The sequence below is a fragment of the Colletotrichum costaricense genome (assembly GCF_030867565.1).
Source record: "Colletotrichum costaricense strain IMI 309622 chromosome Unknown Scaffold_22.1, whole genome shotgun sequence".
Lineage (NCBI taxonomy): Eukaryota > Fungi > Ascomycota > Sordariomycetes > Glomerellales > Glomerellaceae > Colletotrichum > Colletotrichum costaricense.
The window spans coordinates 744,378-772,105 of record NW_026848251.1 but is presented as its reverse complement, the minus strand read 5'-3'; the positions used below and the strand labels follow the sequence as shown (position 1 = coordinate 772,105).

The window sequence follows — 27,728 nt, the reverse complement described above, 5'->3', positions numbered from 1 at the left end:
GCCCGAGCTGTGAGGAGCTTTCCGTTACGAGGATGTCCTCTCCACAAGAGGTTTGCAGCCCATTTGACTCTGACGAATAAGCACATGCGCATGAAGATGAACGTCACTTGAAGGGCATCCACAGGCTCTTCGGAGCTGGGCAGTCAAAGCAGTCTCAATCTCAAGAGTCAGCTATCGTAGGGCTCCAACGGGGGGCATCCTTTCATTAGCACGCCCAATCCCATCCCCGTCCCATGGAAGGCCTTGCGAGTAGTTACCGAACAACACAGTCATCTCTTAAATACTTCCAAGTTCCTGAGTGGCACAGTGGTTGATGAAATGTGGCATGGCTATACAAAGATTGGTTCAACAGCCAATGCCCGTATACCCGTACACATAGTCAAAAGCCGCCTCAAAAGATCAAGCTTCACACGACTGTGACGCACCGCACCGGATCTTCGGTCGTGTCCACGTCAACTTCAAGGGTCCAGGTCCGCTGTGGCGTCGATGAGACTACACGCAGTACTGTGAAACTGTCCACAAGCGCCCGCGCATGCCGCGAGACCCTGGAGACGGCAACGCCAGGGACCCCGACCGACGTCGCGGGTGTTATCCCCTGTGCCTGGGCCTTTAGCTGGCTGACTGTGCCGTGGGAATGTCAAAAGACTTTGCGCTGAGCCACACTCGTGCCCCTGGAAAACTCGCCGTGTGCCAACTTTGCTTGTCTCGAAAGCCCTTAAGTAAGCTGAGACTCTTCCCTACTGTGTATGTACATAGAGTCTAGCTTCGGCCTCTTCGCTGACTCGGAACTGAACATGCTGCCGACGAGCGAGGCATGTCCATGCCGGCCAGCTGGCAGGTGGGAACTCGTCAACCTCGAAGGCTTGGGTCTCCCAGCTTCGTCTCGCGGACGTGGCTGACTGCTCACCTGTCGACCGTTCCAAGGCTTGATGCCCCCTTATTTCCGCGCCAGCCGTTCTGTCAATCATTTTGGTTGCACTACCTACGCGCACACGATCATGATCATGGTGGGCGACGTTGACGATGATGCGTACGAGGGAGGTTAAGGTTGATAGTGATGTCACTCACCCCAGCTAGATGAATATCAATGGAGACGGCCAACTAGATTTTCTTGTCTCTCTCTCTCTCTCTCTGTGCGTATCTGTGCTATTTTTCGCAGTGTTCGTCACCAAGGATGTTGATCCATGACGAATCCTATGATCTCACGCGACGAACACCTCCACCATGGCGGTAACTATGTGAATCCTCATGATCCAATGCCCAGGTTGAGAGCTTTTAGCATAGCCGGGCGCCCAAATGAAATCCTCACCTTCTTGGCATGGAGACTGCGGTGGGTTCATCCTGTGATGACTGTGTCCACATGTCAGAACGGTCGAGTTGTCAGCTGCAGTCTGGTGAGAAGATCTGGCCATTGACATCGTCTGCTCGTCATTCCGGAGAATTCAACGGTCAATCCACGGCGATCTTGGAGTCTGGGGGATCCAAAATAGGTGGGATGAAAACCCAAGCAGACGGCACGGCAGTTCCCAAGTTTCCACCGGTCGCCAAGGAGGTTCCAAGACCGGTCCCGTCACCCCGCAACCAACTCGACTTGTGAAAAGATGGCCGTGTGCAGATGCATCCGGCCGCGTGCGTGCGCGACTACCGAAGACCGAGAGAGAGAGAAGAGAAAAACAGAGTTTCGGCACCCGACGATGCGAGGTTGAAAATCTGCCCAGCACCAACACTTCAACTTTCTCTCTTAACTTACCTTATATCGTTGTTCAATTACGAATCGAGTGCGAAAACGTCCTCTAAAGGGAATTGAATACCGCCTCGTTGGATTCATCGTTTCCAAACGCTCACCGGCTGTTTTTCCCCATTCAGTCCTACTGACTCTACCCCTTTGTTTTGAAGAAATTGATTGCTTACGTCACATGGCGGTTATGCGGCAGACGCCCACTTACAAGACCGGATTACGGATAGTCCGTCATATCCCGTTCGACTTTTCACTCGAGAAGGTCAGGGGCTCACTTTGTTTATCAGTACTCACTGCGATTCATGACTCTTTACTCGTGTTGATGTGCTTGGCAACCCAGTCGTGGGAATCGCTGCCACCAGATTTTACCTCAAACGCAAACTCAACAGACTATCAACTTCATCTACTACGTACGATTATTCATCGTTGAAGCCAAAAGCCAACGCATAGTCCTTCAGACCAAAATGTAACATGCCCATTACTGACAATTGATCGGATACCACCCCGATATCCATGGTCCCTGCTGACCCAAGAGCCGCGCTACCACTGGTGGGAGAATGTATGACTCCAAAAGTAGATTGGCTTCGTGACATCGTGGTTCGGTCCAACTGCCGACTTGGCTTGTGGAGGATCCCAAAGAAGAATTTCTCCTTCAGACTTCTCCAGCATGAAGCTATAGTCATGAGCCCTCTTCGGATTCGCTTTCCTTGATATGGCTAACCGGCAATCCGGGAGAAAAAAGGTCATTCGCCTACGAGGCTCGAGATCCATTATATATTGTTTCTAACTTTCTAGAGTCTGCAAATAAGAGCGTAGTATCCGCCATAAAAGCCTACCTTGAGACTTTTTGAAAGGGCAGTAATTTCCCGCCTATCGTACTCGGTTTGCCGCCACTGACCCGATAAGTTGGGCGTTTGGAAGCTATAATGGTCTCAAATAAGGGGCCACCTTATTCCAGACTCGGCCGAGCATGGCAGGGCTCGACTCGGCTAGTGTTTCCAACAAACAACTACAACGCCATTTTTGGCCCCTCTTTCACGACGATGGACCAACAGGAAAGATTCTTCCATCGAATCCAACGATGTTCCTCCGGAATTTTACATACCATGTTCTTGTCGTCCGAACCAATCCACCACTCTACTCCGGGCCCCTCAACGTAGCATCCTCTGCCGTGACCCTAGTCTTGGACGACAAACATACGCGATGGACTACTCCGTGTACTGCTGTACCCATCAGGAATCCGAATGGAGAACATCCCCGTCCATGCCAAAGTCGGCGGGCCAGAACACACTCCCTCTCCTTTTGGGAATCAACTGCGTTGCATCAAACTCCTCTCATCTCGTCAAGCGGCTCCCACGCTAGGAAAGTTGGGGACTGAATGGCCAAGACTCTGAATGTCCTGTATAAAGATGCCTCTCCTCGATCACCAGCCTCTCTGATCATGATTCTGTTCTCTAGCACATACGTTCACTTCTTCAGCCCTTTTAACAAACCTCTTACATTCGTTCTCCAATCCAGTCCTTCGCTTCTTCAAAACAACCCACTACCGCAACCATGCAGTTCGCTACTTTCCTCTTGGCCGCCCTCCCGGCCACCACCATGGCCTTCCCCGGCCTCTTCCGCCGTGAGGAGCCCTCCAACAACGTCGCCAAGCGCGACTCCTGGGGCGGCGCCGTCTCCCTCGGCCCCACCACCTCCACCATCATCAACGCCGTCACCTACCTGACCCCCGGTGCCGCTCCTCCCACCCAGGCTGGTGTCCTCTTCCTCTGGCCCGGCATGTCCAACGGCACCGGCAACCTCGTCCAGACCACCCTCGAGTCGTGGCCCGACAACAGCTGGTGCGGTGCCGTCGCCGGCGAGTGGTGCGTCCGCGCCTCCGTTTTTGGCTCTTTCGGTCAGATCGACAGCACGACCTCTGCCCCCGTCAAGGGAACCCAGAAGATCAAGATCGAGTACGACCTCCTCGACGACAACGACACCTGGCGCCAGACCGTCACCGACACTGCCACCAACAAGGTCATCAGCACCCTCGACCACAAGGACGGCCCCTTCATGAGAGGCTACGGAACCGGCACCGAGTGCAACGACGGCTGCACCGGCACCATTGCTGAGCAGATCTACTCCGACACCACCATCACCCTCTCCAGCGCCGATGCCAACTTTGGCAAGACCATTGGTGTCAGCCAGGGTGCCACCTACACCGGACTCGCTGCCAGCAACGGCAACAAGGTCTGGAAGATCGCCACCATCAAGGTCCCCAAGATGCAGTAAATGCGTTTGCAACGTAAGCCTGCGGCTACTACAAGAAGGATTGGTTTCACTGTACATACTACATAGTCTTTGACAGACTAGGAAGACGTGCCCATGGCTGCTTCCAGGTTCCATAATTCAACCTCTTGCCATGCAATACTTTGCTCCATCGCTATGACTGTGACTTTTGATGACAAATCGCCAACAGTAGAGACCAAACCATGTGATATAGAGTAAGCAGAATATAATAGTTTGAATGGCATGAATGATGTGTGGATTAAGCTTATGTTGTTTACCCCAGCTGTGCTAAACTCAAAATAAGGTTTGCGCGAAGGAGTGTGCGCTGGTGATAATATTTGGGTTATGCCTCAGTGAATCGTGTAGTAGGCAGTGCTATGACGTCTCAAGCAAGGGCAGTCTTAATTAGAAAGCTGGTTTGTGAAACTCGGGATTTAGGAAGCAGATCACCATATTGCTTCAAGAGATAACTTCTTGCCATCGGCCAGCCCGAACATTGTGTTTCTGAATTTCTTGAAAATAGCGGCGACGATGGCGATGACTCGAATCGGGTTTTCAGCTCGGATCGGGTTATTTCTATTGCAGGCAACAGATTCTGTACCAAAATCATATTTATTACATGCATTATCCATATGAATGTAAATTTTCTTGTCTTTCAACTTTCCAGCAAAAATGGATGACCACGGTTAAAGACATAGGTGAATACTTTCCAGATAATTGTTTCATCTACTTTTATTACTCACCATTAAAAACCCTTTTTACTCGAAAAAATGCACTGAAGGACACAACTTAGAAGTCAAGTCCACAACTCCGCACCGGATACAAGCATTTGACATGCATTCAAACCGACCTTGAATCCAACTCAGATAGCGAGCCGAAGTCGCAATCAAGATAATTCATGTTCGTCTCTGGTTAAACCAAGACGGCTGTTTGGAAACCACATAATGTGTCTTGGGCATTTTGGTTGGCTACGGCAACGAAGTCAACCTCTGTCACTGCCCTCCATCATTCATCTATACCGATAATAGATAGGCTGAAGCACACAGTAGAATAACTGGTTTAGGTGGCCTGCAATTGCTATGGTAAATTCAGAGAGAGTGATCAGGACGGTTTGAAAGTATCTACAGCAATTCCAGTTGATGGGATATGGGAATGATCACCCAAAAAGAAAAAAAGTGAAATCTTAAGGGCGACTTTGGCTGATCTTGTTCAATGTATAGTCCGTGATTTGAAGAGTCCCTCTCCATGTGCTGTATAGGCCCTCAAACAGGGTTACGGTTGATGTAAGCCATCAATATCTCGGCATCTCGGTGTGGTGGTGAGGTGAGGACCTCGGTGTGTTGATATGCACGGTCAGCGGCCAAGATGTCGTCAGACCATTAGCCGGTACGTACCGTGCGGCTTTCCAGAGTCTCCACACCCCGCGATCTCGGACGCAGAACTGCACCTGCACGTCAAGCTTCCTCCAAAAAAAAAAGTGCCCGTCCAGCAGACAAACTCCAACACGCTCCGCAGATCCTCCCTCCTCCAAAATGTCGACCGCGACGAGTGCCACCGCGGCGACCAAGGATGAGTCGCAGCCCGTCAAGAAGGGCGGACCGACGGTCCTGCGATCCATTCTGGCTGGATCTACGGCCGGCGCTGTTGAGATTGGTGAGTCCCTCCACTCTTTGCGGTCCCCCGATGACGCACCAGCAAACAATGAAGACAGAAGACTGACTCTCCGGGCATAGCCATCACGTACCCTGCCGAATGTAAGACGACCACGATCGATCCCCGATTGCGATTGACTCTCTGACCCTTCCTCGACAGTTGCCAAGACCCGGTCGCAATTGAACCGAAACCTGGGTGCCGGACAGAAGCTGCCATGGCCGCCATTCGGAGCGCAATGGTACGCGGGATGCACCACGTTGATCATTGGCAACTCGCTCAAGGCGGGCATTCGTATGTGAAGCAGCTATCCTGGAGCAATTGCCTCGTGCTAGCTGACGCCCGATGTACAGGATTCGTTGCCTTTGACCAGTACAAGACGCTCCTTTCCGACGCCGACGGCAACATCTCTGGGCCGAAGACGGTCATCGCCGGCTTCGGCGCCGGTGTGACGGAGTCGGCCCTTGCCGTCACTCCCTTTGAGAGCATCAAGACTACGCTGTGAGTCTTTTGCTCCGCTACATCAACGGCAATGCATTATTACTGACACTACTGCCGCAGTATCGACGACAAGAAGTCCGGCAAGCCCCGAATGAAGGGTTTCCTCAGCGCCGTCCCCATCATTGCCCGCGAGCGCGGCCTCCGCGGGTTCTTCCAGGGCTTCGTGCCGACGACGGCCCGCCAGGCGGCCAACAGCGCGGTCCGGTTCAGCGCGTACAATGCGCTCAAGCAGATGGCCGAGTCCTACACGGCGCCCGGAGAGAAGCTGGGCGCCGTGGGCACGTTTGCGATGGGCGGCATCGCGGGATTAATCACGGTGTACGCCACGCAGCCCCTCGACACGATCAAGACGCGCATGCAGAGCATCACGGCACGACAGCAGTACGGCAACTCGTTCCGGTGTGCGGCCATGATCCTCAAGCAAGAGGGCGTCCTGACGTTGTGGAGTGGTGCGCTGCCGCGTTTGGCGCGTCTTGTGGTGAGCGGCGGTCTTGTTTTCACCATGTACGAGAAGAGCATGGATCTGATGAACAAGGTGGACCCTGAGGGAAGATACATCTAAGAAGGATTGCTACAAGATACAATGGCGTTGAGGTTCTACGTTTTTGTTTTGGTATAGATAGTTACACTATACAGGGTACAGATTTTGTACAAGATATGATACATAGGGCCTTGACCGTTACGTCAAGCATGCCCATGCTATGTAGATGGCTTCCTTTTCGCCGTGCGACGCCATTAAATGGATGGAGTCTCGTGTGGGTGTTTGTGTTGTGTGGTAGTTTGGTTTTGCGTCGTTCCTTGCTTATTCTATCATCATTGAAGTCTGAACATGCCCGACAACTTCTTGGACATGTTTTGCAGCCATCCTCGTGTCGGGGCCTCCTCGAGCTCTCTCAACAGGTCTTGAAAGTATGTGGGCTGGCTTTCGGGCTTCAAGAGTTCGCCATTGAGGGGGAACTGCGGGATGTATGTCAGAGGATTACGATGAGGCGAGGCCGTGGAGGTTGGTGCAGCTTACCCTCTTCTTGAAGCGATCATCGGTGAGGGCGAACATGGCGTTGGCCTGCTTCAGCTCCTTGGCCTCGTCGACGACATTGGGCTTGGTATACCTCCTCTCGATGCCTCTCTGGATGATTTCGCTGAACTGGGTCTCGGGGCGGAGGTTGTCCTTGGGCCACAAGGCAAGGGCAGACCTCATGTGCTTGTACGCTTGCTGTGGCAGGATAGTGTTAGTGACGGTGACGCGATAGTTGGAAGGGCGGGAAGGGAGGCAAAGAGGAGAGACATACACTCGTTGTGCGCGACATTGCGGCGATATTGGCAGTAATTAGAGAATGGAGGTGAGTCTACCGAATGCCGTCTACCTTATCATGGTCTTACCGCGGGGCAATGAGGCAGCAGTGGTGGATAGAGGGGGGTGGGTGCGGCGGTGGAGGGCGAAAGTCGCGGTAGCTTCAGAATCCCATCAACGACGTCAAGGATTTCGCATCAGATGGCGCCCGGTCGTAGACGTCCAAGAAATTCATTTCGTCGGAGCTAAGGGACTGCGCTGGATCGGCGCTTACGGGACTGGTCAGAGTGGAGATGAAATCGCCAAAGACGTGAATGACATTGGGTGGATTACTCAGAGGACTGTGATTGGAGGGAATGATCTCGAGTGGTCAGGGGGTCCCGATGGGTCGAAGAGGGTGGGGCTTTCACTACGTACCTTATCCGTACACAGTAAACATATGGGGCTACCTTAGTGAGCTGGCTTACCTTATGCGCATGACTCTTGCCTGAGGCATTCGACAGTAAGGCACCTTGTTCCCCGGTTGTCTTTGTCAGCCACTCAGGCCACCCAAGAGGCAGCCAGCCGTTGGCAGTCACCACCTCATTGCGGCAGCGGACTCGGAGCAACACAGAATTGGACCCCCGTGCCCCCTTCAGTCTCAATTTGTTCCAGCACATTCCCGCGGGTAAGGTACGAGTACGTATACGTAACCCCCCTACCAGCGATGGCAGCGACACTGAGAACCGTCTCCGCCTCCACTGTCACAGGGGCTTTTTAGCGTTAGAGCCGTATCTTAGGTAATCCACTCCACCGCAGCGAGACGAGGCGAAGCGAAGCGAACCAGCGACAGACAGCGCCCGGGTCGTGCGACAATCCCGACACTCCTGACCTCCTGTATTCGTACTTCGTTCACTACCTAGGTACCTACACTATCTTACAGCGTACTCCTCCCAAGTTACGCCTGGACTGACTCTCCGACGTTCATCACCGCAGACAAACCGAGCCAACGTTAATGGCGTAGTCCTCTTTTCCTCCGAACCAACATCCTTTTTTTTTTTTTTCTTCAGCACAACACCGCCATCGCCGTTCCTTTTTGTCGCCTCACCCCTCCGATTTCTCCTACGATCCTCGCGAAACACTTTCCTCGCCTTTTTTCTTTTCGTTTTTCGCCTGGTTCCTTTCGAATAACCCCCTCCGTATTCCCCGGCTTCTCCTTCCCCCCAACGCCTCTTCCCCCCCCCCCCCCCCCTCCCCCCCCCTCTCCCCCCCTTTTTTTTTTTTTTTTCCCTCTTTCCTTTCCACTACCCCCCCCCCTCCTCCCCCCCCTCCCCCTCCCCCCCCCCCCCCCCCCCCCCCCCCCCCCCCCAATTACCTACTACGCTGCGCTAGCCGTCTTCTCCCCCGGTGGCGAAAGGGGCGCCCCGAGTCCTACGGTTTCAAGACAACGAAAATAGAGAGAAAGAGAAAACAAACAACATTACACAACATTCGTCAAGATGGCTGGACGTTATGAGCGGGTATGCTGTGCCCCAAACCAGACACCATTCATTTCCCATTTTCTCTATGGTTCGCTGACAGTGTACTCTTTCCAGGTAAACGCTCAGGACGAGGACGACTTCAATAGCCCCAACTCCGCACCGCCAAGTCACGCGCAAACAGTGCCAAACTCTCCGCCCCCGTCCTTTCACTCGAGAGCATCATCGCGCGATCGTGCCGCCCACGGAGTCGACTCTACCCTTGCCGACGCATTCGATACCGATGGCGACGAAAGCGATGACGACGCCGACGACAGGCAAAGATTAGTCCGCGCCGACTCCACCCTGACCTCCCGCGACACGTCCCGCACCGTTTCCTCCGAGTCAAGACCCCAGCCCGATAGGCAGGTCACCCAGCTTCCTCCTACCACTGCATCGGCAGCAGGCGGACCTACGACGCCCTTCCGCATCTACGGCAGCGGTATCCAGAATGAGGGCGTCTTTTCCAACCTGACGGCGAAGCCTGAGCGGGGAGGCGAGACGAAGGAGGAGCAACCACCGGTATGTTCAATCCCCACTGTCACTATCCATGTCTTGCATGCGGAAAGACGGCATACGTTGTCCAAGAACACGATGTACTAACCAGTCTCTAGACATATGAGCAAGCCGCTGCGGATGCGGCACCCCCATACTGGGAGACGACTATCCTGGCTCCAGGCCTCGGCGGACCCGACGAGGTCTACATTGATGGGATGCCCGTCGGATCTCTCTTCAGTTTTGTCTGGAACGGCATGATTTCCATGTCCTTCCAGGTTGTCGGCTTCATCCTCACATACCTCCTCCACTCGACTCACGCGGCCAAGAACGGGTCCCGCGCCGGCCTGGGCATCACGTTAATTCAGTACGGTTTCTACATGAAGGGCACAACAGAGGGCGACCACCCGCCCAAGATGAACGGCCAAGACGGATACGCGGCACCACCGGACCCCAACTCGCACAGCTTCGACCCCAACGCGGTAACGGGAGAGGGCGGCGGCGGTGTTTCGGACATAACCGGACAAGAGTGGATTGCGTACATTTTGATGGTTGTTGGATGGTTCGTCCTCATTAGGTCTGTTAGCGACTACCTCAAGGCACGGCGCCACGAGCAGCTCGTCTTGCAGAGCCCCGACCGTGGACTGCCTGTGCCCATTATCGCAGATGGCGAGTCGTCCGAGAGAGTGGTATAGCATTGGCGTTTTCGTGTGTCACAGCGTGACGAAGCGCAGTGGGTTATTTTTTCGTGTCACAAAGTGGTTATTGGTCTGGGCCACGAGTCTACGACATTTGGCATCTCGCGCCTTTCCTTTGCGTCGTCCAGTGGGTCTTGGGTGTTTTACGGGAACGGAAATGGGAGCAGGGTAATCTACATAGGAAGCACAGCAGCAGCTTTCATTCTCGGCATCAATACTGAGGTTTTTCTTGGGTACATTCTATCCGTTCGTGTCTATTCCTCACTCACACAACCGTGACGTGATAACGGAATGCTATTCTTCCAGGCTTAGGCATATGATGATCCTGGAATTCAACATGGCGCAGACGAAAGAGACGTCTTTTAGTGCTTGCAGCGGGATGATCCGCTTAGTAGGCGGGGTCAGTGAGAGAGTTTCCAGGTTACCTACCTAATAAGCTCCCACTTGCCCGGGCAGCCTGAACTCCCTGGGTCGCTTATCGACAAGGTTTGAGAGCGCGGGGGATCAACCCACCTCCACCACATTCGCGCCATAACAGGCGCTGTACATAGCTCAAGTTGTAGCGGTTCAAGACATGCTGAGCTGGATATCTCGTGCTGGAAATGGAACTGAATCACCGTCACCCGTGATGGTCACCTCTGATGTTTACAACACACTCAATTTCCTTCCTTTAACAACATCATCTCGCATGCCCTCTTCCGAGAGAACTCTTCGCTTGCCTTACTAGATAACGCAAATCAACAGTCCACCATTTCAACCCAAGCAGAGCACCCGCCACAACGAATACTAGACGCCCTTTAGTCCGGAGAGCTCTCAAGCTCCTCCCGAGCTCAACACGACGACAGACCCCTCGCTTTCTACACCAAACCCCCGCCCCCAACTTCAAGATGGCCTGGCGAAGCTCCGGCGCGACAAATAAAGACCTGGTCGAGAACATGTGGCGGCATGGCCTCATCAAAGACCAACGAGTCAAAGACGCCTTTCTCAAGGTATCTTCAACCACAGCCACTGCCAGAGCATCTCTGACCTGCTGCCTAGGTTGACCGGGCACACTACGCTCCCGCTGCACCGTACGAAGACTCGCCCCAGTCCATAGGCCATAAGGCCACCATCTCGGCACCTCACATGCACGCCAGTGCCACCGAGTCTCTCCTCCCGCATATCCTGCCCTCCGAAACGAGGCCCGCGCCGCGGGTGCTGGACGTCGGTTCGGGATCGGGATACTTGACGCACCTGCTTGCCGAGCTCGTGGGTGATAGAGGGCTCGTTGTCGGGCTGGAGCATATCCAGGCGCTCAAAGACATGGGCGAGACCAATATGGCCAAAAGTGCCGAGGGGAGGGCACTCTTGGATAGCGGCAAGGTCAAGTTCCGGGTCGGTGACGGACGGAAGGGCTGGGTGGAGGCGCCGCGGGGCGGGGAGACGCGTGATTCTACGGGTTGGGATGCCATCCATGTTGGTGCTGCCGCGGTGGAGCTTCACCAGGAGTTGGTGGACCAGCTACGGGCGCCTGGCAGGTGAGCTGGGCGAACGCCCTTATCTGGTAAGGAATGCTAACTTTGGGCAGGATGTTCATCCCCGTCGAGGATGACAACGGCTACGATCAATACGTTTGGGCCATTGACAAGAAGGAGGACGGGTCCGTTGTGAAGGAGAAGCTATTCGGGGTTCGATATGTGCCACTGACTGATGCTCCCAAGGCGTGATTGTACGATACCGAATCAAGTTGCAACATTCATATTCGAGATACCTCATGAACAATAATACTAGAATTTTCTCTTCACCTTGCGTACCAGGAACAACGGCTCTCAAGTAAGACGTAGACTTACACCGCATACCATACTTTGCCCGACGCACGACTCAATCGGCCTACAGAGCATCCACATCCGTAGGTTTAGTATTTCGGCGGGTGTTGACCCTAGCAAATGGCATCGAAAAGTGCCAGGGTTGCTCTAATGGATCCTAGAGACAGTTAATCTATCTAGGGCCTGCGGGGACCCGAGCTGCATTAGTGGCCACCAGGAACACCGCCAGCAACATGCCTTCACCTCCGCATCGGCCCAGTCATGTCCTGTGTAGTACGAACACAGAGAGACAATGAGACTCTTGGAAACTGCCCACGGGTCACAGCCACTTGGGAACTTCGTCATCTACGAAGGAGACAATGCGCCAGACTTTGCTATTCTCTCCCATACCTGGGAAGCAGAGGAGGTTACATTGCAAGATGTGCACGATGCCCAGAAGGACATCACACTGATGGCCGGATACCCCAAGATCACGGGAGCCTGCCGACTTGCTCAAAGTCAGGGGTACGACTACATCTGGATCGATACGTGCTGCATCGACAAGACGAGCAGCGCCGAATTGTCCGAGGCCATCAACTCCATGTTCAACTGGTACGAACAGGCTAGTATTTGCTACGTCTACCTCTCCGACCTGGACTACTCGATATACCAGCAGCCAGGTATGACTGCTCCGTTGGAACTGGCGCTGCGCGAATGCCGATGGTTTACTCGCGGCTGGACGCTCCAGGAGCTCATCGCCCCCGACAACGTCGACTTTTACGACAAGAGCTGGCATCTTGTTGGCTCCAAACTCGACGAGTCACTCGGTCCCGCGCTCGCAAACGTCACGGGAATCAGTCTCGACATCCTGAACAAGACTGTTCCCCTGGAGTCGTCGAGCGTCGCCGAGCGCATGCACTGGGCCTCGTCGAGAGTCACGACCCGCAAGGAGGACCTGGCCTACAGCCTTATGGGCATCTTTGGCGTCAACATGCCGCTGCTGTACGGCGAGGGGATGAAGGCTTTTGCGCGGCTGCAGGAGGCCATACTCCAGGATACGGGAGACCATTCCATTTTCGCGTGGCACAGCAACTACGAGACGTCTACGCAGGAGGCGGCGTTTGACCAGCATATCCTCAGCGGCCTGCTTGCTCCGTCGCCGGTTGAGTTTTCCCAGTTTCAGTACCTTCGCCCGTTGCCGGCGTTCGGGACGACGGGGCAGCAGCCGATCCAGCTTACGAACCAGGGGATTAGGATTTCCATGTACCTTGAGCCCGTGGACGATGACCAAGGCGGTGATGACGGCAGCGCGGCGGACGACTTTTACGCTGTTTTGGACTGCGCTATCCAGGGCGAGAACGGGGATCAGTGCCCGCGCATCATGCTGAGGAAGTTGTCGGGGAACCAGTACGCCCGGGTCCGGACGGGGAGTGTCTGCACGGTGATCCCGGCGCCGGATTCGACGAGGCCGGGGCGGGGAAGCTACAAGACTGTTTTCGTCAAACGGAGCCCGGCGTATGTTTTGCCGGATATTTCTGTCCTCAAGGCGGGTTGGAAGGCGGGTGGCGCCCGGGAGGCGTATCGGGTTGTCGATTCATATCCCACGGGGCCGTGGGTGCCGAGTTTGGGGATTCTGAGGACGGGGAACCCGTATTTTGAGCCGGTGCTTGCTGGGTTGCGGTTTGAGTCGCCGACGAACGCGCGGATTCAGGTGGATGTTGTCGTCGGGTGGAGGAGGGTGGATGGGGAGTGGAAGGTGTGGTGTCATGCTTGTGAGGCGCAGGCTGATTTGGAGGTTGATGTGCTGTGGGGGGATACGCAGTTTGCCGTGTCTGGTGGGCTGGATCAGTTTGTTGAGACGGATGTGGAGGTCAAGGTCCAAGTCGAGGGAGATGTTGCACGGAATTGGAGGAGTAGAGGGTTCGCTCAGGTCAAGAGGCATGAGGTTCCTGTGCGCGTGAGGTTGGTGGAGGTTGATAGGCTTGGGAGGAAGGGGGTTAGGATCGAGTGTTGTGCGCCGTTGCAGCCGCATATTCCTGGCTATCAGAAGACGGGGCTCTTGCCGTGGGACGAATATGATTGACTGATGATGAAATCTGGATGTGGTGACTGTGATAATGTAAAGGATTTGTCGAGGTTCACTTGTGGTCATAGGGTGCGAAGCGGAAACGCCATCACGGGCTTTGATCAGATATCCTTACATCTGATGCTATGAGGCTAGCATCATACTAACATTCCAAAGGTCACAGGGTAATCAGAGACAGCGATATATAAGAGAGGAAGAGGGTCAAAGATGATAAATGTTGCAAAATAACAAAGATGAGGGCAGGTTCCCAGACCGTCCACTCCTCAGCCACGTCGCAAAAAGAACGCACGCAGCCTGCCCATCCAGGAGTAACCGAAAAACGCCTCATAAATCATGACATCGTCTCAAATCTGGTTCTGTTCTTCCTCCTTGGCGACATCCGCTTGCCTCGAGTCCATGACCCCGCTAAGGTGCGTATAGGCTATTACAACGTTACCAATCTGCGGCATATGCTTGATGCTCAAAAAGGCCTGGCCGTGATCCATGCCGGCCAGGTACATGAGCTCCAGCTCCCCTTTCCCGCTCCACCTCTGAGGCGTCGTCGCCCACTCGGGCTTGTCGTGCCGCGTGTAGTTGAGATCGCCAAAGTAGACGTAGCTCGCCACGGCGTCTGGGTCGGTGACGCAGTCCTCGCCGCCGAGGACGACGGTGGTGCGCTTTCCCTGTAGCTGGGGCGTCCAGAGGATGAAATCTTGCCAACGGAAGCGGCGGGCAAGGGTGTGCGCGACCATGGGGTCTGTGGCGACGAACCAGATTTGCCATTCGTTGCCCCATTTCGGTGTGCGCCGCGTGAAGTTGTAGGCTACGGCGGGGAGGTGGAGGAGCAGTGACACGGGGTCGATGAGAACGATGGAGTTGATCTTTGCCGCGATGTCGGGTCTTTGTAGCAGCGGAGAAACGAAGAGCGTGCCAAAGGAGTTTCCAACAAAGACAAAGTCATTATAGTTTTGCTGTTTGATGATGGCGTCTATACCGTCGACGAGCTCCTTGGTCGTCTGCAGAGGGGGGCAAATGCGCGAGGAGACAGGGAGAATCTCGATGCAGAGCACGCCGACGTCCTTGGGAATGCTCCACAGCCATAGTAGATACGGGAGCATGCCGACGCCGACGCCGTGCATGAAGAGGATGGGACGCTTGGTCTCCGACGTGTGCGGGCGGCAGAAGTAGCTTAGCTTCGGGTCGGCAGACTCGTTGGGTGAGAAGAGGGTCATGGGCCGCCATGGGAAGACGGAGAAGAAGGTGTTGCGTGGTTGACGGTAGAATCTGAAGCCTCTGATGAAGAGGATGAGGGTCGCGAAGAAGTCGAGGGTGCCAGTAGTCTTTTGAATGCGTTAGTCTCCAAAATCGGCTAAGTTGAGGATAATGTTGACCACAGAGACACTTACAAGGTAATACATCAAGCTCCGGTGGGTGATTGTGATGGAATCAAAACTGAGTCGCATCGGTGTTGCGTCTCCAAAGCCTCTCTTGATATTGACTCCAGCCCGCTCTTCGGTTTCCGCAATGTACTCCTCGAGTTCTTCGTCGTGTTCTTGCGGATTGCCTTGCTTGTCGAACAATGCCCACATCAGCCAGTCTTTGACATTCTCCCTGCGAATATCGCCGAGCTGGGCGTTGCAGTGCCATTTTCGGATATACTGCTCGACATCTGGTGCGTGGTCCAGTCCCTGGTAGAAGAACCGCCGGCGTTCTTCCTGGTTCAAAGGCTCTGGTTGTAGGCCGGGTTTCTGGAGACGACGGCGATACGGTACGAACCAGGCAAAGTAAAAGACGATTTCGATGATGCCGACGACTTCGATGAGGATCGATACGGGATGAGCGATGCCGGGTACACCAGCGAGGGCGAATATGAACCAAAAGTAGAGGAAGCAGAGAAACCCGAGGTACTGAAAGTATATTACCATGGACCTCACGAGGATGAGTTCCGGAACCGACCTTCCCACGAGCATTTTTGTATTAGAGGTTGCTGGACGGCGCGAGTGCCTAGTTGTGCATAGGAAAGCTCTCTTCGATCTGTCAGAGTCCCTTGGCGTTGACGACGTCTGTCAAGGCTAAGACAAGTTGACTGTGCAGCGGCATACCACGATCTTAATACGACGGAGAATTAGAATCGACAAGCTTGGGACCCGCGTCAGAGATCTACGAAACGGCATGGGCCCGGCCTGCAAGCAACATGGATCCATCTGGCCGAGGGTGGTTCCCTTTTGCTTTGTCTACGCTTGTGATCTGAACGGCACAACGGCCGCTGGTAAGGGCCACAAACATGCTCAAACCGAACAGAACTTTCCAGGTGCGTTCCTTGTTGTCCGGGCACTGCCTTGGAGCCTTGGACTGTGGAAAGACAGATTGCGAATGAAAGTTGGGTGATGGAATCGGACGAAACTCAAACGGAAGCGACATGGTGCCATCTCTCAACTGGAGATTAGTCGTGCGGACTTTTCTGCGGGCTGATTCCCCTCTCTTGGGTTGTAGTCAAGTGTTCAGCGCTCCCACCAATGCCACGCCGAAACGTCACAGTCTGTGCTGTTGAGTTGGGTTGGGGAAGTGAGCTGCGAGATGCTGCAGGGACTTGCTTGTCTCGATGGTGGGTAGCGACGTCGTTATAGATCAGGGAGTGATCGGTGAGCTCGAAGCCAATTGCCCGATTCAGTTCTGTACGATGCATTCGCGTGAGGGAGGCGACGGGGGTCTGCTGGCTGAGTGTAAGTCGGGGACAGTAGTGGGACGTGGCAAGTCGGGTCGACATGTGCCATCTCGAGTCGCATAGGTGTTGTATCGCAAAGACGAGCAGCAGTTCATGATGCGTCAAATGTGCACGGATTCAAGAATACACTCTGGTGGCGGAAGTCAGTCATTGGGAAGACGACAGAGTGAATAGACGTAGGTTCGGATACGATGGTCTGTGTTGGTAACTATGGCCACTCTTTGAAAAGTATGTTGGCCGCAGCAAACTGTAGCAGCTTCATCTTGGGAGGCGCAGGGTTTCGGTGATGGAGACTGAGAGAGTTGAAGATGTCAGTAAAAGAGCATTGGAGTGTTGACGATGGGATCCGAGTCGAGTTGTCCAGGGACTTCTCTCCAGCCGGATTTGGAATGCGAGTCGACCCGCTGCCTTCCCAACCAGGCGGCCCTACCAGCCTGTGTCCTAACTAGACTTAGACTAGCGTCAAGCCACCGGGGTCAAATCCCGTGCAAAGACCCACATGTAAGATCCACTCAAGGACCCGCAATTCTGATAAGCAAAAGATGGCTTGACCCACTACGTCTATCAGAGCATTCCGACTGGACGCCACCAGTTTGAGCGGAGGAACATTCCAACCGTATTCCAGCCCTGTGGCCGTGTCCTCTTTTGGTGACATTCCCTCACCCCAAAACGAGCATTGTGACGGTTGGCATCGATTCCTTCGATGCTGTCAGCCTGTCGCCTGTCAACATGTAAGCCATACATGCATCACACACGGTGATTCGGCCTAACTATGCACTCTCACGGCCCTGTGTGGCTTGCGGACTTTGCATCGCAGTCGTGTCCTTCGAGGCCCCCAAGCGGTATTGACGCGGACTTCTGGTAGGATAAAAGGCGATGGAGCTCCCGCTTTCCAAGTGGAATATGAAGATTTGGTCATCATTCTAAATCACCACTCTCAACTCTCACAAAAATCAGTCTCACCTTCTAGGATAAAAGGAATCCTCTCTTCATCTCTTGTCGATCTCAAACACCTCAGTGGAACCGATCTACCAACAAGCCCCCGGCCCCGATCCGCCATCCCGCACTCGGTCTCACCTCTCGCATCCGTACTCGGTTCCGTCCCGAAACCCCATCACCAAGGCGCTTACACGGCACGCCACGGATCACTCGACGATCATGTCTTCCGCAAAGACCATTCTCTTCCTCGGAGCCACTGGCGGCTGCGGACTCTCAGCTCTGCGCCGTTCCCTCGATGCCGGCTTCACGTGCATCGCCCTGTGCCGCACACCGTCCAAGCTGACCTCCGTCCTCCCGTCCGAAAAGTACCCCAACCTCCGCATCGAACAAGGCAACGCCCACGACGCTGACGTGATTGCCCGATGCGTCGTCTCGCCCCTTGACGCAACCCGCTTCGTCGACGCCGTCGTCTCCTCCATCGGCGCCTGGTTTGAGCTGCGCAAGATGAACCTCGAGGACGTCAACGTCTGCGAAAAGGGCATGACTGTGTTGCTCGGCGCGATCAAGAAGCTGCGCACCGAAAAGGGCGTCTCTGGACGGCCGCGTGTCATTGGGCTCAGCAGCACTGGCATTTCCAAGTTTGGCAGAGACACGCCCCTCGTTATTCAACCTCTCTACAAGGGCCTCTTGCACACCCCGCACATGGACAAGAAAGCCATGGAGGAACTTCTCTTTGCGAGTGGTGAAGCCTGGACGGTGGTGCGCGCTAGCTTCCTGACCAACGGAAAGGAGCAGCCCGCAGGCACAGTCCGGGTGGGCGTCGAGGACCCCGTCAAGGGTGTTGAGGAACTGGCCATTGGGTACAGCATTGCCCGTGAAGACGTTGGCAAGTGGATGTTTGACAACATCTTGCAAAAGAACGGAGACGACAAATATGTTGCCAAAGTTGCAACGGTCACCTACTAATCACCACTACCTTGGGCTGTTGTTTTGCTTCGCTTCTCACCATGTTTCTGCTTGGCTTCCCATAGACATCTCCTTTCAATACCCTTGTTCCGTACGTTCTACTCGTTTTGCTACAAGTTGTCGATTACGAATTACCTATAATATAACATTTGATACGCTTCCTGCTTCAAACTGTGTACTGATTCCGGCGTATAAAGGCCTGGAGCATGTCGCTATTCGCTGGTTTCCAAACCAAGACTTTTCTCCTCTCCGTCCCTCTACAACATCATCTCCCTTGACCAGCCCACCCTTCATCTTGAGTCATCTTCCAGGAGGCCCACATTGCGATGAATAAAGTAGACGAGCTGATCTATGCTATCAGGCTCGGTGATCCAGTGGCCACCATATTCGTATTCGTGCCATTGGACTTCTTTCAAGCCAATGTTGTGTAGGGCCTTGCATAGGGCTCTTCCGTTCTTCACCGGAACCGTTGGGTCGTCGCGAGCGTGGGAAAGGAAGATTGGCGTGCGTGCCATCTGGTAGTTCACATCACCACACTTTGTCTTCCACTTGCCATCATCGCTGGCGACAGGACCGGTTGGGGCTTGGTAGGGCGAAAGGCCTGGGTAGGCCCAGCTAGCGTAGCCAATAAGGCCGCCCAAGGCTTGACAGCGTGTCAAATAGGCCGCGACAGCTGTCGCGAATCCCTGGCTGATGCCGCCCAGGAAGATCTTGTCGGGTGACACCACGTGGGATTCCCGGTCGATGAGGCGGTTGATGAAGTCGATGCTTTCAGACAGGCTCGGTTCTTGCAATTCTTCTTGCTCGTTTGGGTTCTCTGTAGACCACATATCAAACCATTGGGTCATGTCCGTTTTGTAACGTTTGGATGGGATCGACGGTGCGCTGGGGAAGACCCATTTGAAGGTTGGGTACAGGGCTTGGAGGGTTCGAGGGGGTGGTGGCGCTGGTGTGTCGTCCAGGGGGTTGTTGGGCTGTTCAGGGCCATTGTCCAGGACTCGTGCCAGGTGTTCCGAGACTTCGCATTCAAAGAACTCATCTCCAAATTCTTTGCCGTCACTGCCTCTGCCATGGAGGAGGATGACGGTGTGCGTGTGCTCGTGGCCCGGGGCAGGTTCAAGGTGGAAAATGTCCGTGAGAAATGTCATTGTACGGATAGATACGTTGGCAATAATTCCGTTCAAATTGATGTTTTACCACGAGTTGTGTATTCCGTATTGCAAACGAATGGTGTTGGGTGTGGTGAATTTGCAGATACGTTGGCTGGTGGTTGGCGGACTGGCGGGAGGTCGTCCATTAGGCACGTACCTTAGTAGTTAATTGCCTGCCACTCCGCGCCTTCCTCCGCTAAAAATACACCTGCCTCGCTTTGCTTCCCGGGTGCTTCTTGCCGACCACAACCTTTAGGCAGGTACCTTTTTCTTCATGCCTGCCTTAGAGACTCCCGTCATCAGACTGAAGGTACCTTGTCATGTATCTTCGACATGGAGAGTCACCGAAAAAGGGGTTGTAAACACATCAACCGAGTATTCCAGGAGCAGACATATTAACAGATACTGGTAAAGTGATATGCTGAATTGCCGTTCTTTTTTTAGAAGTGATTGTCGAAAAGCAATCTCCCAGTCGCCTTTTGAGTTTACACAATAAAACCCACAAACACGACCTCACCTTACGTAACCTGGACATGTGGTGTACTTTGCAAGCCACGCCATCCAGACGCGACGATCCTCCTCCCTCAACATCATCTGCAAATAACTCCAATAATTTCCTTCTTTAAGTCAATGAAAAGCAATCGGACATCTTTTCAACTACGAAACTGAACTCATAAGCACGTGGGTATCGGCCAGTATGGTGTCGCTCGCGCCAGAGTTGTTGCGTATCATCGGACAATACCTTGCAAGTCCACATTTCGAATCTAAACGCGGAGAACATCTTTCGGATGTGGTCTAACTACCAGTACCCTTTGGTAACAATAGGCGACCAACAAAAAGACACTGAGGGCTTTGTGTCGCGTCAACAAGGCATTCCGAGATGCTTTCAGTGAATTCCTGTACGCCGAGGTCTATCTGGGCTACAATCACTTTGTCAAGGACGACCCTCCACAGAAATGGCTTGTCAAGGACTCCCCAGAAACCCGCCACATAAAAGTCATCCACTTCCGACCTAAGGGCTTCGAATGGAACAGCCGTGAGATCGAACTCGACGATCATGTTCGAAATTGCAACTCCCAGCTCAGACGACTGCTGGCAAACACCCCAAATGTCAAGAGATTTGTGTTCGTCACACCTTTAGCACTCAAGGCACTACCCTCAACTCTGTAGGATTGCACGCTAACGGCCGTTTTAAGCTTGGAAGACGGAGAATTCTTCCTCTCCTCCGCAACCTTAAAGGCTCTAAGGCACTGCTGCCCCAACTTGGAAGACATCTCCTTCGATTTGGAAGCCCACCCACATGAGCCCGGCGCTGACAGATCCTGTCGCGACGATGACGCTTGGCGAGACCCGGAGCCCATCATGCCTGTTCCAGATGACTTGAAATACAGCATTGCCGACTTCAGTGTCTTCTCCGGCCTGGCCGGACTTCACCTAACTGGGCTGCAGGGACCTATCCCAAAGTGGATAGAAACCATAGCCTGTATCCTAGGTTCCTCCCCGAAGCTCACTGATCTGAGCCTTTCTCTTTCTCGACCGACGGCGGATAGCTTTGCTAATCTAGACGATCGTGATGAGCTTTACGACTTTCTCATCAATTTGGGAAATCGCTATGGAGATCTTGGTCACCTTCCCCTCCGCCTCAAATCTCTCAAATTATACTATCCCGTTCTTCTTTGCGAAGACGAGGACGGCGGGTTTGATTATCTCGACAAACTAACCGACTTGAACCACTTGCAAGAATTCCGACTCTTCAACCAGAGTGCCGTCATACGAGGGAATAGCCCACCGGATGCTCCGGAGCTCGCACTCTACGCCATTGACCCGAGCACAATGCCGAACCTCCGTCAACTCACCATCGGGGCATGGGAAGCAGGCATAGGTCATTGCTTTGAAGAGCTAGACGAAGGATACGCAAGCCAACTCAGTCTTCGCGTAGACCCTCAAACATTCATCTTCGACCCAAACTATGAGGAAGGCATCCCCGACATGCTCGACAATGAGATGGTCCTGAGAGCTAAAGAGCTCATCATACCACAGACCTGGATTGAAAACGGCAAGGATGCACCTGATAACTGGGACATGTTCAAAGTCCTAGAGTCCTGCCACTGGATCACCTCCATCGGCTTCACCATCGACACCACGGTGGCACCCTACGGCCTGATTGACATTCTTGCGAACATGAAGGGCTTGAAAAAGCTTTCCATAGAGTATCCCAAATTCAAAATCAACAGGGGGCACGGGGGAGACCCCCTTCAAAGAGTAAAGAAAGTGGAATACCTCAAGCCAGAGATCGTCGCCGCAAAGTGTAAGCACTTGACCTACATGAGACTGCACGGCCATGGCATCAAGATATGGCGACCGTCAGCGGGCACAGCAGAATTCGAATATCTTGAAGACGCAGAGGATGCTGTTGTTGGAGCATTCTTCCGCAAAGAGGCTCGAGAAGATAACCATTGGATCGCCGAAGCAATGGACAGCGACTACTTCGAGCCGCCGCGACCGCTGTAGCGGGTGCGGCAGACTGTGGATGACTTGCTTGGTACGAGGTCAAGGGCAAGTGATAGAAATAACATTGATGGTGATCTTTAGCCCACGTGTTGAGTTTCAGGTCAAAACGTTCCTAGAGTTCTCTAGAGAGAAGCCTTGCTTGTATATTATGACTTTCAGAACCTGAGTCTCGTTTATCAGCCAACTTGTCCAGCTACCAAGGTTGGATGCCGTCCTTGTTGACAACCTTGCCAACATCAACATCTCGCTCACCCTCAACAACCTGTTGAATCAGCCTGGCTCCCTGGCTTGGCGCACCCGCACCCATCTTCTTCAGCGCATCCGGATTCCCTCCCAACCCCGTAGCCAGGAAACCGGGGGAGATGCACCACACTTTTACCCCGTCTGCCTTGAGAAGCCAGTGCCAGTTCTGCATGACCATGTTCAGCGCGGTCTTACTAGACCGGTACCCGGCTTGAGGGGTATAAGGCTTGGGCCAGCCGGCATCCGTGATGGTCCCTGGCTGGAATGGGAGCAGGCCGGCGCTTTCGATGCCATTGAGAGTGGAGAGTCCGCTGGTGATGAAGAGAAGACGAGGGTCGGAGGATTTGATGAGAAGAGGGGCAAAGGCGTGGGTCATGACGTGTGTTCCGGATGTGTTGACGTCGTAAGACTTGTTCAAGTTCTGGCGAATTGCTTTGATGTCCTCGGGGTTGTAATTGTGAGGCCCGAAATCATGGGAGGCGCCTACAAGTTATGCGTTAGACTCATTCTTGGGTCGTGATTATGCCTGGGATGAAGACGTACCGGCGTTGTTAATCAGGACATCGAGCAGCCCATGCTTTTCTTTGACACTCTTGAAAGCGCCAATGATTGAATCGTCATCGGCCACATCCACTTGAACGACCTCCAAAGAGCTTGCGGTGGACGGCACCTCCTTTTTAAGTTCGGCAAGGGCAGATTCGCCTTTTTCAAACGACCTTGATCCAATAATGATGTGGTATGCCCTGTCAGATTGCACCAGGATCTTGACTGTTTCATAGCCAATACCGGTGTTGGCTCCGGTGATGAGGACGATACGCTTGGAAGACATGGCTGATTATGTACTTGAGACGACTTGGTTTATTAGTAGAATGGGACTGTATGTAGAACAATAAGGTGATATCCGAGAATCAGTAGACTTCCAGCCCTTTTATTGCCTCCGCATAGCAGCATGTTTCTAGCCTGAGACAGCTTGAGCCCTAGCCAATGCGCCCGGAGTTAGGCTTGACGGAGAGTTTTATACGACAGATGGTTAGATTGCGGGGAAATCATGTGGAAAAGGGCGCCAACAACCCCCTGGACTCTTTCAGGGAAGAGTATATAAACGCGAAGTCGCGACGATATAGATCTCAACGTCAATGATCTTTAACTGCGTCCTCCGGCCCGGCGTGAGTGGATCTTACGTTGCCCGGAGCCGGAAGGGTCCCGATTTGGACATCTTTAACCCCGTTGGGGTCCTCGATGAGGGGTCTTGTACGAGATGAGGTTGAGCACACCGAGCACTAACAGAACTTGGCTGCGAACGCTAAGAACCGCGATAACCTTCTCTGTTAGGAAGACACCAGCGGATGTTCTGCTCAATGTCCCGCCTAGACCGGCCCCTTACGGACCCCACCCCGACGGCAGACTGAAGGAACTCGGTAAGCTATCCCGAAAGCTGTTGAATGACGTGAGTCAGTGCTGAAGTCGCCTAATGTCCCCCCCAAGCTGTCCATCTTGGGTTCGAGTACGGCATATCTGATCAGAAGTCAGAGTATCATTGACGAAACAAACAAAGAAGCGGCCATTCTTCTCTCAAGTTCAACGACGGGAATAACAAACACAACATACCTTCAAACATGGCACCGAAATCTGTTCTCCTCGTCGGCGCCAATGGCACGCTAGGCGCCAAAATCCTAGACTCCCTGGTGGCCGCCAAATCCTTCAAGCTCAGCGCCCTGAAGCGCGCCGGCTCCAAGAGCACCATCGCGTACCCCGCAGACCAAGTGCAAGTCATTGAAATCGACAACGACCTCTCCTACGAGGGTCTCAAAAAGGCATTTACCGGCCAAGAAGTCGTCATCGTCAGCTTCCGCCTGCGGGATCTAGACCAGCACCTGCGCATCGCCGAGGCAGCGTCCGCGGCGGGCGTGAAGCACTTTATGCCCGCCGACTTCGGCAGCATCGACGCCGATAACCCCCGCGCGAGGGAGCTCATCCCGTTGTACCGCTGGAAGCGCGCCGTGCGCCAAAAGGCGCAGGAACTGGCGGACAAGAACCCGGATTTCGCGTGGACGGGTATTGTCTGCGGGCACTTTTTCGACTGGGGTGTCAAGGAGGGTTTCTTGCACGCGTACCTCGACACCAAGAAGATCGACGTCATTGACGGCGGCGATATCAAGGCCTCTGTAGCAACGCTGCCGAGGGTCGGCGAGGCTGTTGTGCGTATTCTCAACTTGGGCGTTACCGAGGTGACGAAGAATAAGACCCTTTTCATTCAGAGCTTTTGCATCACGCAGAACGAGCTGCTTCAGAGTTTGGAGAAGGCGACGGGGGCCAAGTGGACTGTCAACAAGGTCGAATCTGAGAGCTTCATCGCGGAACACAAGGTCAAGGCCGATGCGGGTGACGCTGAGGCGATTGAGGACCTTGTCTTTGCTGTCGGGCAATTGGATGCAAACTGGACGAAGCGCGATGACTTTGCCATGAAGACTTTGGGGCTGGAGGATGAGGATTTGGACACTGTTATTGCGGATGTTGTCGCCAATCCGGCAGTTTGAGGAACACCACCTGTATCAGTGAAGGCCGATAGAACTGTCTCAGCTGCACTAATTAGATTCATATTTTCTTACCTGAACTGAGCATCGTTCTTGCTGAGAGACATAGAGTGAGTTCATTGAATGATGTTAGAAATAATCTAGGTGAAGGTATTGGGGCATACCCGACTTATGAATCATAAGTTACCGACTGCCTTGGGCAAGTCCGTCATGTCTTCCAGGAATACATCAAACTCGGACCGAACTTTGTCCATATCCTCATCGACATCATCAGTCCATCGATGAACATAGATGGTCCTCAACCCGACCTTCTGCGCCCCTCGCAAATCATACGCGTGCGCTGCAACCAACACCACTTCCTCAGGCTTGAGCTTGACAAGCTGCAAGGCTTTCTCATACGCAATGGGGCTAGGCTTGTAGACACCCAGAAGCTGACTAGAAAACAGCATGTCGAAGCTCAGCCCTGAAAAACGGACGAGGTCAAGCTGCAAGCGAGTCGTGCCGTTGGCATGCACAAACACTTCAAGGCCGAGGTCGTTGCGCAGGCTCTCGATTGCCTTTGAGACTTCCGGCCAAGCTGGCTGCGAGTGCCATGCTTTGATCAACTCGATCTTGATCTCGGGGTTGAAGTGGCTGGCGTACACAGGAGACTGGTCCAACAGGTTGTCGAGGACCCGCGCGAACGTAATGTCAATATCCTCAGGCTCGAGACCCTGCGCATGCCGGTTTGCATTCTCGATGAAGTATTGTCTGCGCCATTCGAGCGCGAACTTTGACGCTTCTTCCTTTGGGATGGTGGCGGGCAAGGCTTCGACTACACTGGCGTGCCAGTCGAGGCAAGTTCCCATGAAGTCGAAGAAGACTGCCTTGACCTTTGTAGGTTGCTGAGACATGATGGTTGGTAGGAATTGGTTTAGGTACCCTTGGGGGTAGTGGGAAGCCATGGTCGAAGAAACAAGCTTTGCTTGGCAGGAACCTTGAATTATGAAGTCTTTGAATCCCAGTCGCTTTTAGAACGACAATTTCACTTCATTAAGCTGATATTAGTAATTCGAGGTCACTTTGGGACTTTGGAAGGGCGCACTTTAGCGCAGCCATCCTTCGACAGGTTGTGCAATGTCAGCATGATCAGGTAAGCCGAGTATAATGGCGTGATTATCTGACCGAAAGTCAAGCGGCCATACGGATATGCAAAAACTGAGACACAAGAAGCCAGCCAAGTTTCTCAAAGTAAAGAAGAAAATAGTTGAGGAACTTGAGCGTTTACAAAGTTGTCATTAGGTGAAAGTTTTAATACGGCCTCCTGCTTCTTCTCTCTTTACGACAATGCTGCACTGCTTTACGGCCTTTTCAGTTTTGAGAGTGCATCGAAGAATAGATCGAACGAGGTGAAAAATAATTTATTTCAGGCGCAGATTGTGTCAGCAATCAAGGCATCAAGGATTCAATATGGCTTTGACCGACATCCCTATGTCGCTATGTCTAGACTGTTAAAAGACGAACACTAGAAGAAAGATTGACCACTCACGCAACTCGCTTCACAGCTTTCAGTCAGGCTTGAACTCAAGTTTTGCAGCAACCAATATTACTTCGTGACAATAGTGCATCTTATGTCAAGTTACCTTCAGAAATCTCAACGTAAGACATTTGGCGTGACGTTTCCTCTCCAGGTCGGCTCCAAAACCTAAGACTGGTTTATGCCCAAACAAACTCATCTGAGAGGTTTTGGGAGTTCCATGAAACTTTTGTTTCTAAGTTGAACAAGTTTTTCTACCTAATTCAACGCCCACTAACCTACGGAGCCGACAATTTATTGCCCATTTCTGTACCCTTGGGAGGAGCGGAAGGCCTTGTTGCGCGAGTGGCGTGAGTGACGGCCTTGGCTTGCAGTTAGCACGACTTCTATTCATGAATTTAGGGCGGAAAGCCAGTCTGCGTGCGACTGCGCCAATTCTCCAATTCTACAGGCCCGCTGTCGGTGCAACCAATATCTGCCGGCACTTATCAACCCCGAGCGGAGTGCATGAAACAAGCGCCACAGTTGGGACCATTGGGTTGATGGCTTCTTCACGTCTGAGAACTCCCAATAATGGATGATAAAGAAGAAACTTGCGCCTCGCAGTTAACCTATTTCTCATGACTGGGCACACTATGCAAGTGTTCGGGCGCCACACTACAATACGGGCAGTTTAGGCGAACAAGCCCCTGCTTGAGAGCGATGGTCCAGTCACCAAAGGCTGCTCAATGGCGGGGTTCCTGGGTGCCCCGATGGGTTGCGGTGACATGCCCGCGATACGGCCCCAGTAAAGGGCTCCGGACGGAACAGTTTTTGAGGAGCTCTGACTGGGGGAAATCTGCAGGACCGGGGACCCGGACCGGGGCGCACGGTAGTAGGCAATTTCTCCGTCCACATGGCTGTTCTTGGCACTATCAAGCAGATAATGTGACCTTTGACAAAATGCCATGGCAGGATCCTGATTAGATCTTGGCAACGCAAGTTGAATGCTCTATAATACCACACGAAACAAGGGCCAGCAGCTACAAACTACCATTGAAGGGGAAATAGCTCCAGAGTCCTTCCTATTTCGCGTGCGCCCCTTTGGCTTACTCCCTCAGCCATATCTCTGAGCCTTGAAATCGCAACGGTTTCTCATCGACTTTTGAACATGA

At 53.4% G+C, this 27,728-nt stretch overlaps 13 protein-coding genes across 13 annotated transcripts; 7 read left to right on the top strand and 6 right to left on the bottom strand.

Moving 5' to 3' along the window:
* Window positions 1-3,292: 3,292 nt before the first annotated feature.
* Window positions 3,293-4,012, top strand: CCOS01_15102 (uncharacterized protein; the record flags this gene model as incomplete). Its single annotated transcript, XM_060463244.1, has 1 exon — window positions 3,293-4,012. The coding sequence occupies one exon, from the start codon at window positions 3,293-3,295 to the stop codon at window positions 4,010-4,012; it is 720 nt and encodes a 239-aa protein (XP_060306429.1).
* Window positions 4,013-5,541: 1,529 nt separating this feature from the next.
* CCOS01_15101 (uncharacterized protein) lies at window positions 5,542-6,722 on the top strand (the record flags this gene model as incomplete). Its single annotated transcript, XM_060463243.1, has 5 exons — window positions 5,542-5,662; window positions 5,743-5,763; window positions 5,822-5,953; window positions 6,013-6,160; window positions 6,221-6,722. 5 exons carry the CDS (start codon window positions 5,542-5,544, stop codon window positions 6,720-6,722), a joined length of 924 nt encoding a protein of 307 aa, XP_060306428.1.
* A 251-nt stretch (window positions 6,723-6,973) lies between these two features.
* Window positions 6,974-7,467, bottom strand: CCOS01_15100 (uncharacterized protein; the record flags this gene model as incomplete). The annotated part of the gene is made up of 3 exons (XM_060463242.1): window positions 6,974-7,117; window positions 7,179-7,373; window positions 7,450-7,467. 3 exons carry the CDS (start codon window positions 7,465-7,467, stop codon window positions 6,974-6,976), a joined length of 357 nt encoding a protein of 118 aa, XP_060306427.1.
* A 1,462-nt stretch (window positions 7,468-8,929) lies between these two features.
* Window positions 8,930-10,137, top strand: CCOS01_15099 (uncharacterized protein; the record flags this gene model as incomplete). Its single annotated transcript, XM_060463241.1, has 3 exons — window positions 8,930-8,950; window positions 9,026-9,469; window positions 9,562-10,137. The coding sequence occupies 3 exons, from the start codon at window positions 8,930-8,932 to the stop codon at window positions 10,135-10,137; spliced, it is 1,041 nt and encodes a 346-aa protein (XP_060306426.1).
* An 890-nt stretch (window positions 10,138-11,027) lies between these two features.
* On the top strand, window positions 11,028-14,007 carry CCOS01_15098 (protein-L-isoaspartate O-methyltransferase; the record flags this gene model as incomplete). Its single annotated transcript, XM_060463240.1, has 4 exons — window positions 11,028-11,129; window positions 11,179-11,657; window positions 11,708-11,807; window positions 12,271-14,007. The coding sequence occupies 4 exons, from the start codon at window positions 11,028-11,030 to the stop codon at window positions 14,005-14,007; spliced, it is 2,418 nt and encodes an 805-aa protein (XP_060306425.1).
* Window positions 14,008-14,354: 347 nt separating this feature from the next.
* On the bottom strand, window positions 14,355-15,959 carry CCOS01_15097 (uncharacterized protein; the record flags this gene model as incomplete). Its single annotated transcript, XM_060463239.1, has 2 exons — window positions 14,355-15,329; window positions 15,396-15,959. The coding sequence occupies 2 exons, from the start codon at window positions 15,957-15,959 to the stop codon at window positions 14,355-14,357; spliced, it is 1,539 nt and encodes a 512-aa protein (XP_060306424.1).
* Window positions 15,960-17,872: 1,913 nt separating this feature from the next.
* Window positions 17,873-18,619, top strand: CCOS01_15096 (uncharacterized protein; the record flags this gene model as incomplete). Its single annotated transcript, XM_060463238.1, has 1 exon — window positions 17,873-18,619. The coding sequence occupies one exon, from the start codon at window positions 17,873-17,875 to the stop codon at window positions 18,617-18,619; it is 747 nt and encodes a 248-aa protein (XP_060306423.1).
* A 290-nt stretch (window positions 18,620-18,909) lies between these two features.
* CCOS01_15095 (phospholipase/Carboxylesterase) lies at window positions 18,910-19,767 on the bottom strand (the record flags this gene model as incomplete). The annotated part of the gene is made up of 1 exon (XM_060463237.1): window positions 18,910-19,767. One exon carries the CDS (start codon window positions 19,765-19,767, stop codon window positions 18,910-18,912), a length of 858 nt encoding a protein of 285 aa, XP_060306422.1.
* An 828-nt stretch (window positions 19,768-20,595) lies between these two features.
* CCOS01_15094 (uncharacterized protein) lies at window positions 20,596-22,281 on the top strand (the record flags this gene model as incomplete). The annotated part of the gene is made up of 2 exons (XM_060463236.1): window positions 20,596-20,894; window positions 20,967-22,281. Coding segments are annotated over 2 exons (1,614 nt in total), but the record flags the coding sequence as incomplete, so codon positions are not given.
* Window positions 22,282-22,474: 193 nt separating this feature from the next.
* CCOS01_15093 (short-chain dehydrogenase) lies at window positions 22,475-23,353 on the bottom strand (the record flags this gene model as incomplete). Its single annotated transcript, XM_060463235.1, has 2 exons — window positions 22,475-23,007; window positions 23,068-23,353. The coding sequence occupies 2 exons, from the start codon at window positions 23,351-23,353 to the stop codon at window positions 22,475-22,477; spliced, it is 819 nt and encodes a 272-aa protein (XP_060306420.1).
* A 787-nt stretch (window positions 23,354-24,140) lies between these two features.
* Window positions 24,141-25,061, top strand: CCOS01_15092 (NmrA-like family protein; the record flags this gene model as incomplete). Its single annotated transcript, XM_060463234.1, has 1 exon — window positions 24,141-25,061. The coding sequence occupies one exon, from the start codon at window positions 24,141-24,143 to the stop codon at window positions 25,059-25,061; it is 921 nt and encodes a 306-aa protein (XP_060306419.1).
* Window positions 25,062-25,234: 173 nt separating this feature from the next.
* Window positions 25,235-25,951, bottom strand: CCOS01_15091 (haloacid dehalogenase; the record flags this gene model as incomplete). Its single annotated transcript, XM_060463233.1, has 1 exon — window positions 25,235-25,951. The coding sequence occupies one exon, from the start codon at window positions 25,949-25,951 to the stop codon at window positions 25,235-25,237; it is 717 nt and encodes a 238-aa protein (XP_060306418.1).
* A 1,296-nt stretch (window positions 25,952-27,247) lies between these two features.
* Window positions 27,248-27,678, bottom strand: CCOS01_15090 (uncharacterized protein; the record flags this gene model as incomplete). Its single annotated transcript, XM_060463232.1, has 2 exons — window positions 27,248-27,532; window positions 27,667-27,678. 2 exons carry the CDS (start codon window positions 27,676-27,678, stop codon window positions 27,248-27,250), a joined length of 297 nt encoding a protein of 98 aa, XP_060306417.1.
* Between the last annotated feature and the right edge of the window lie 50 nt (window positions 27,679-27,728).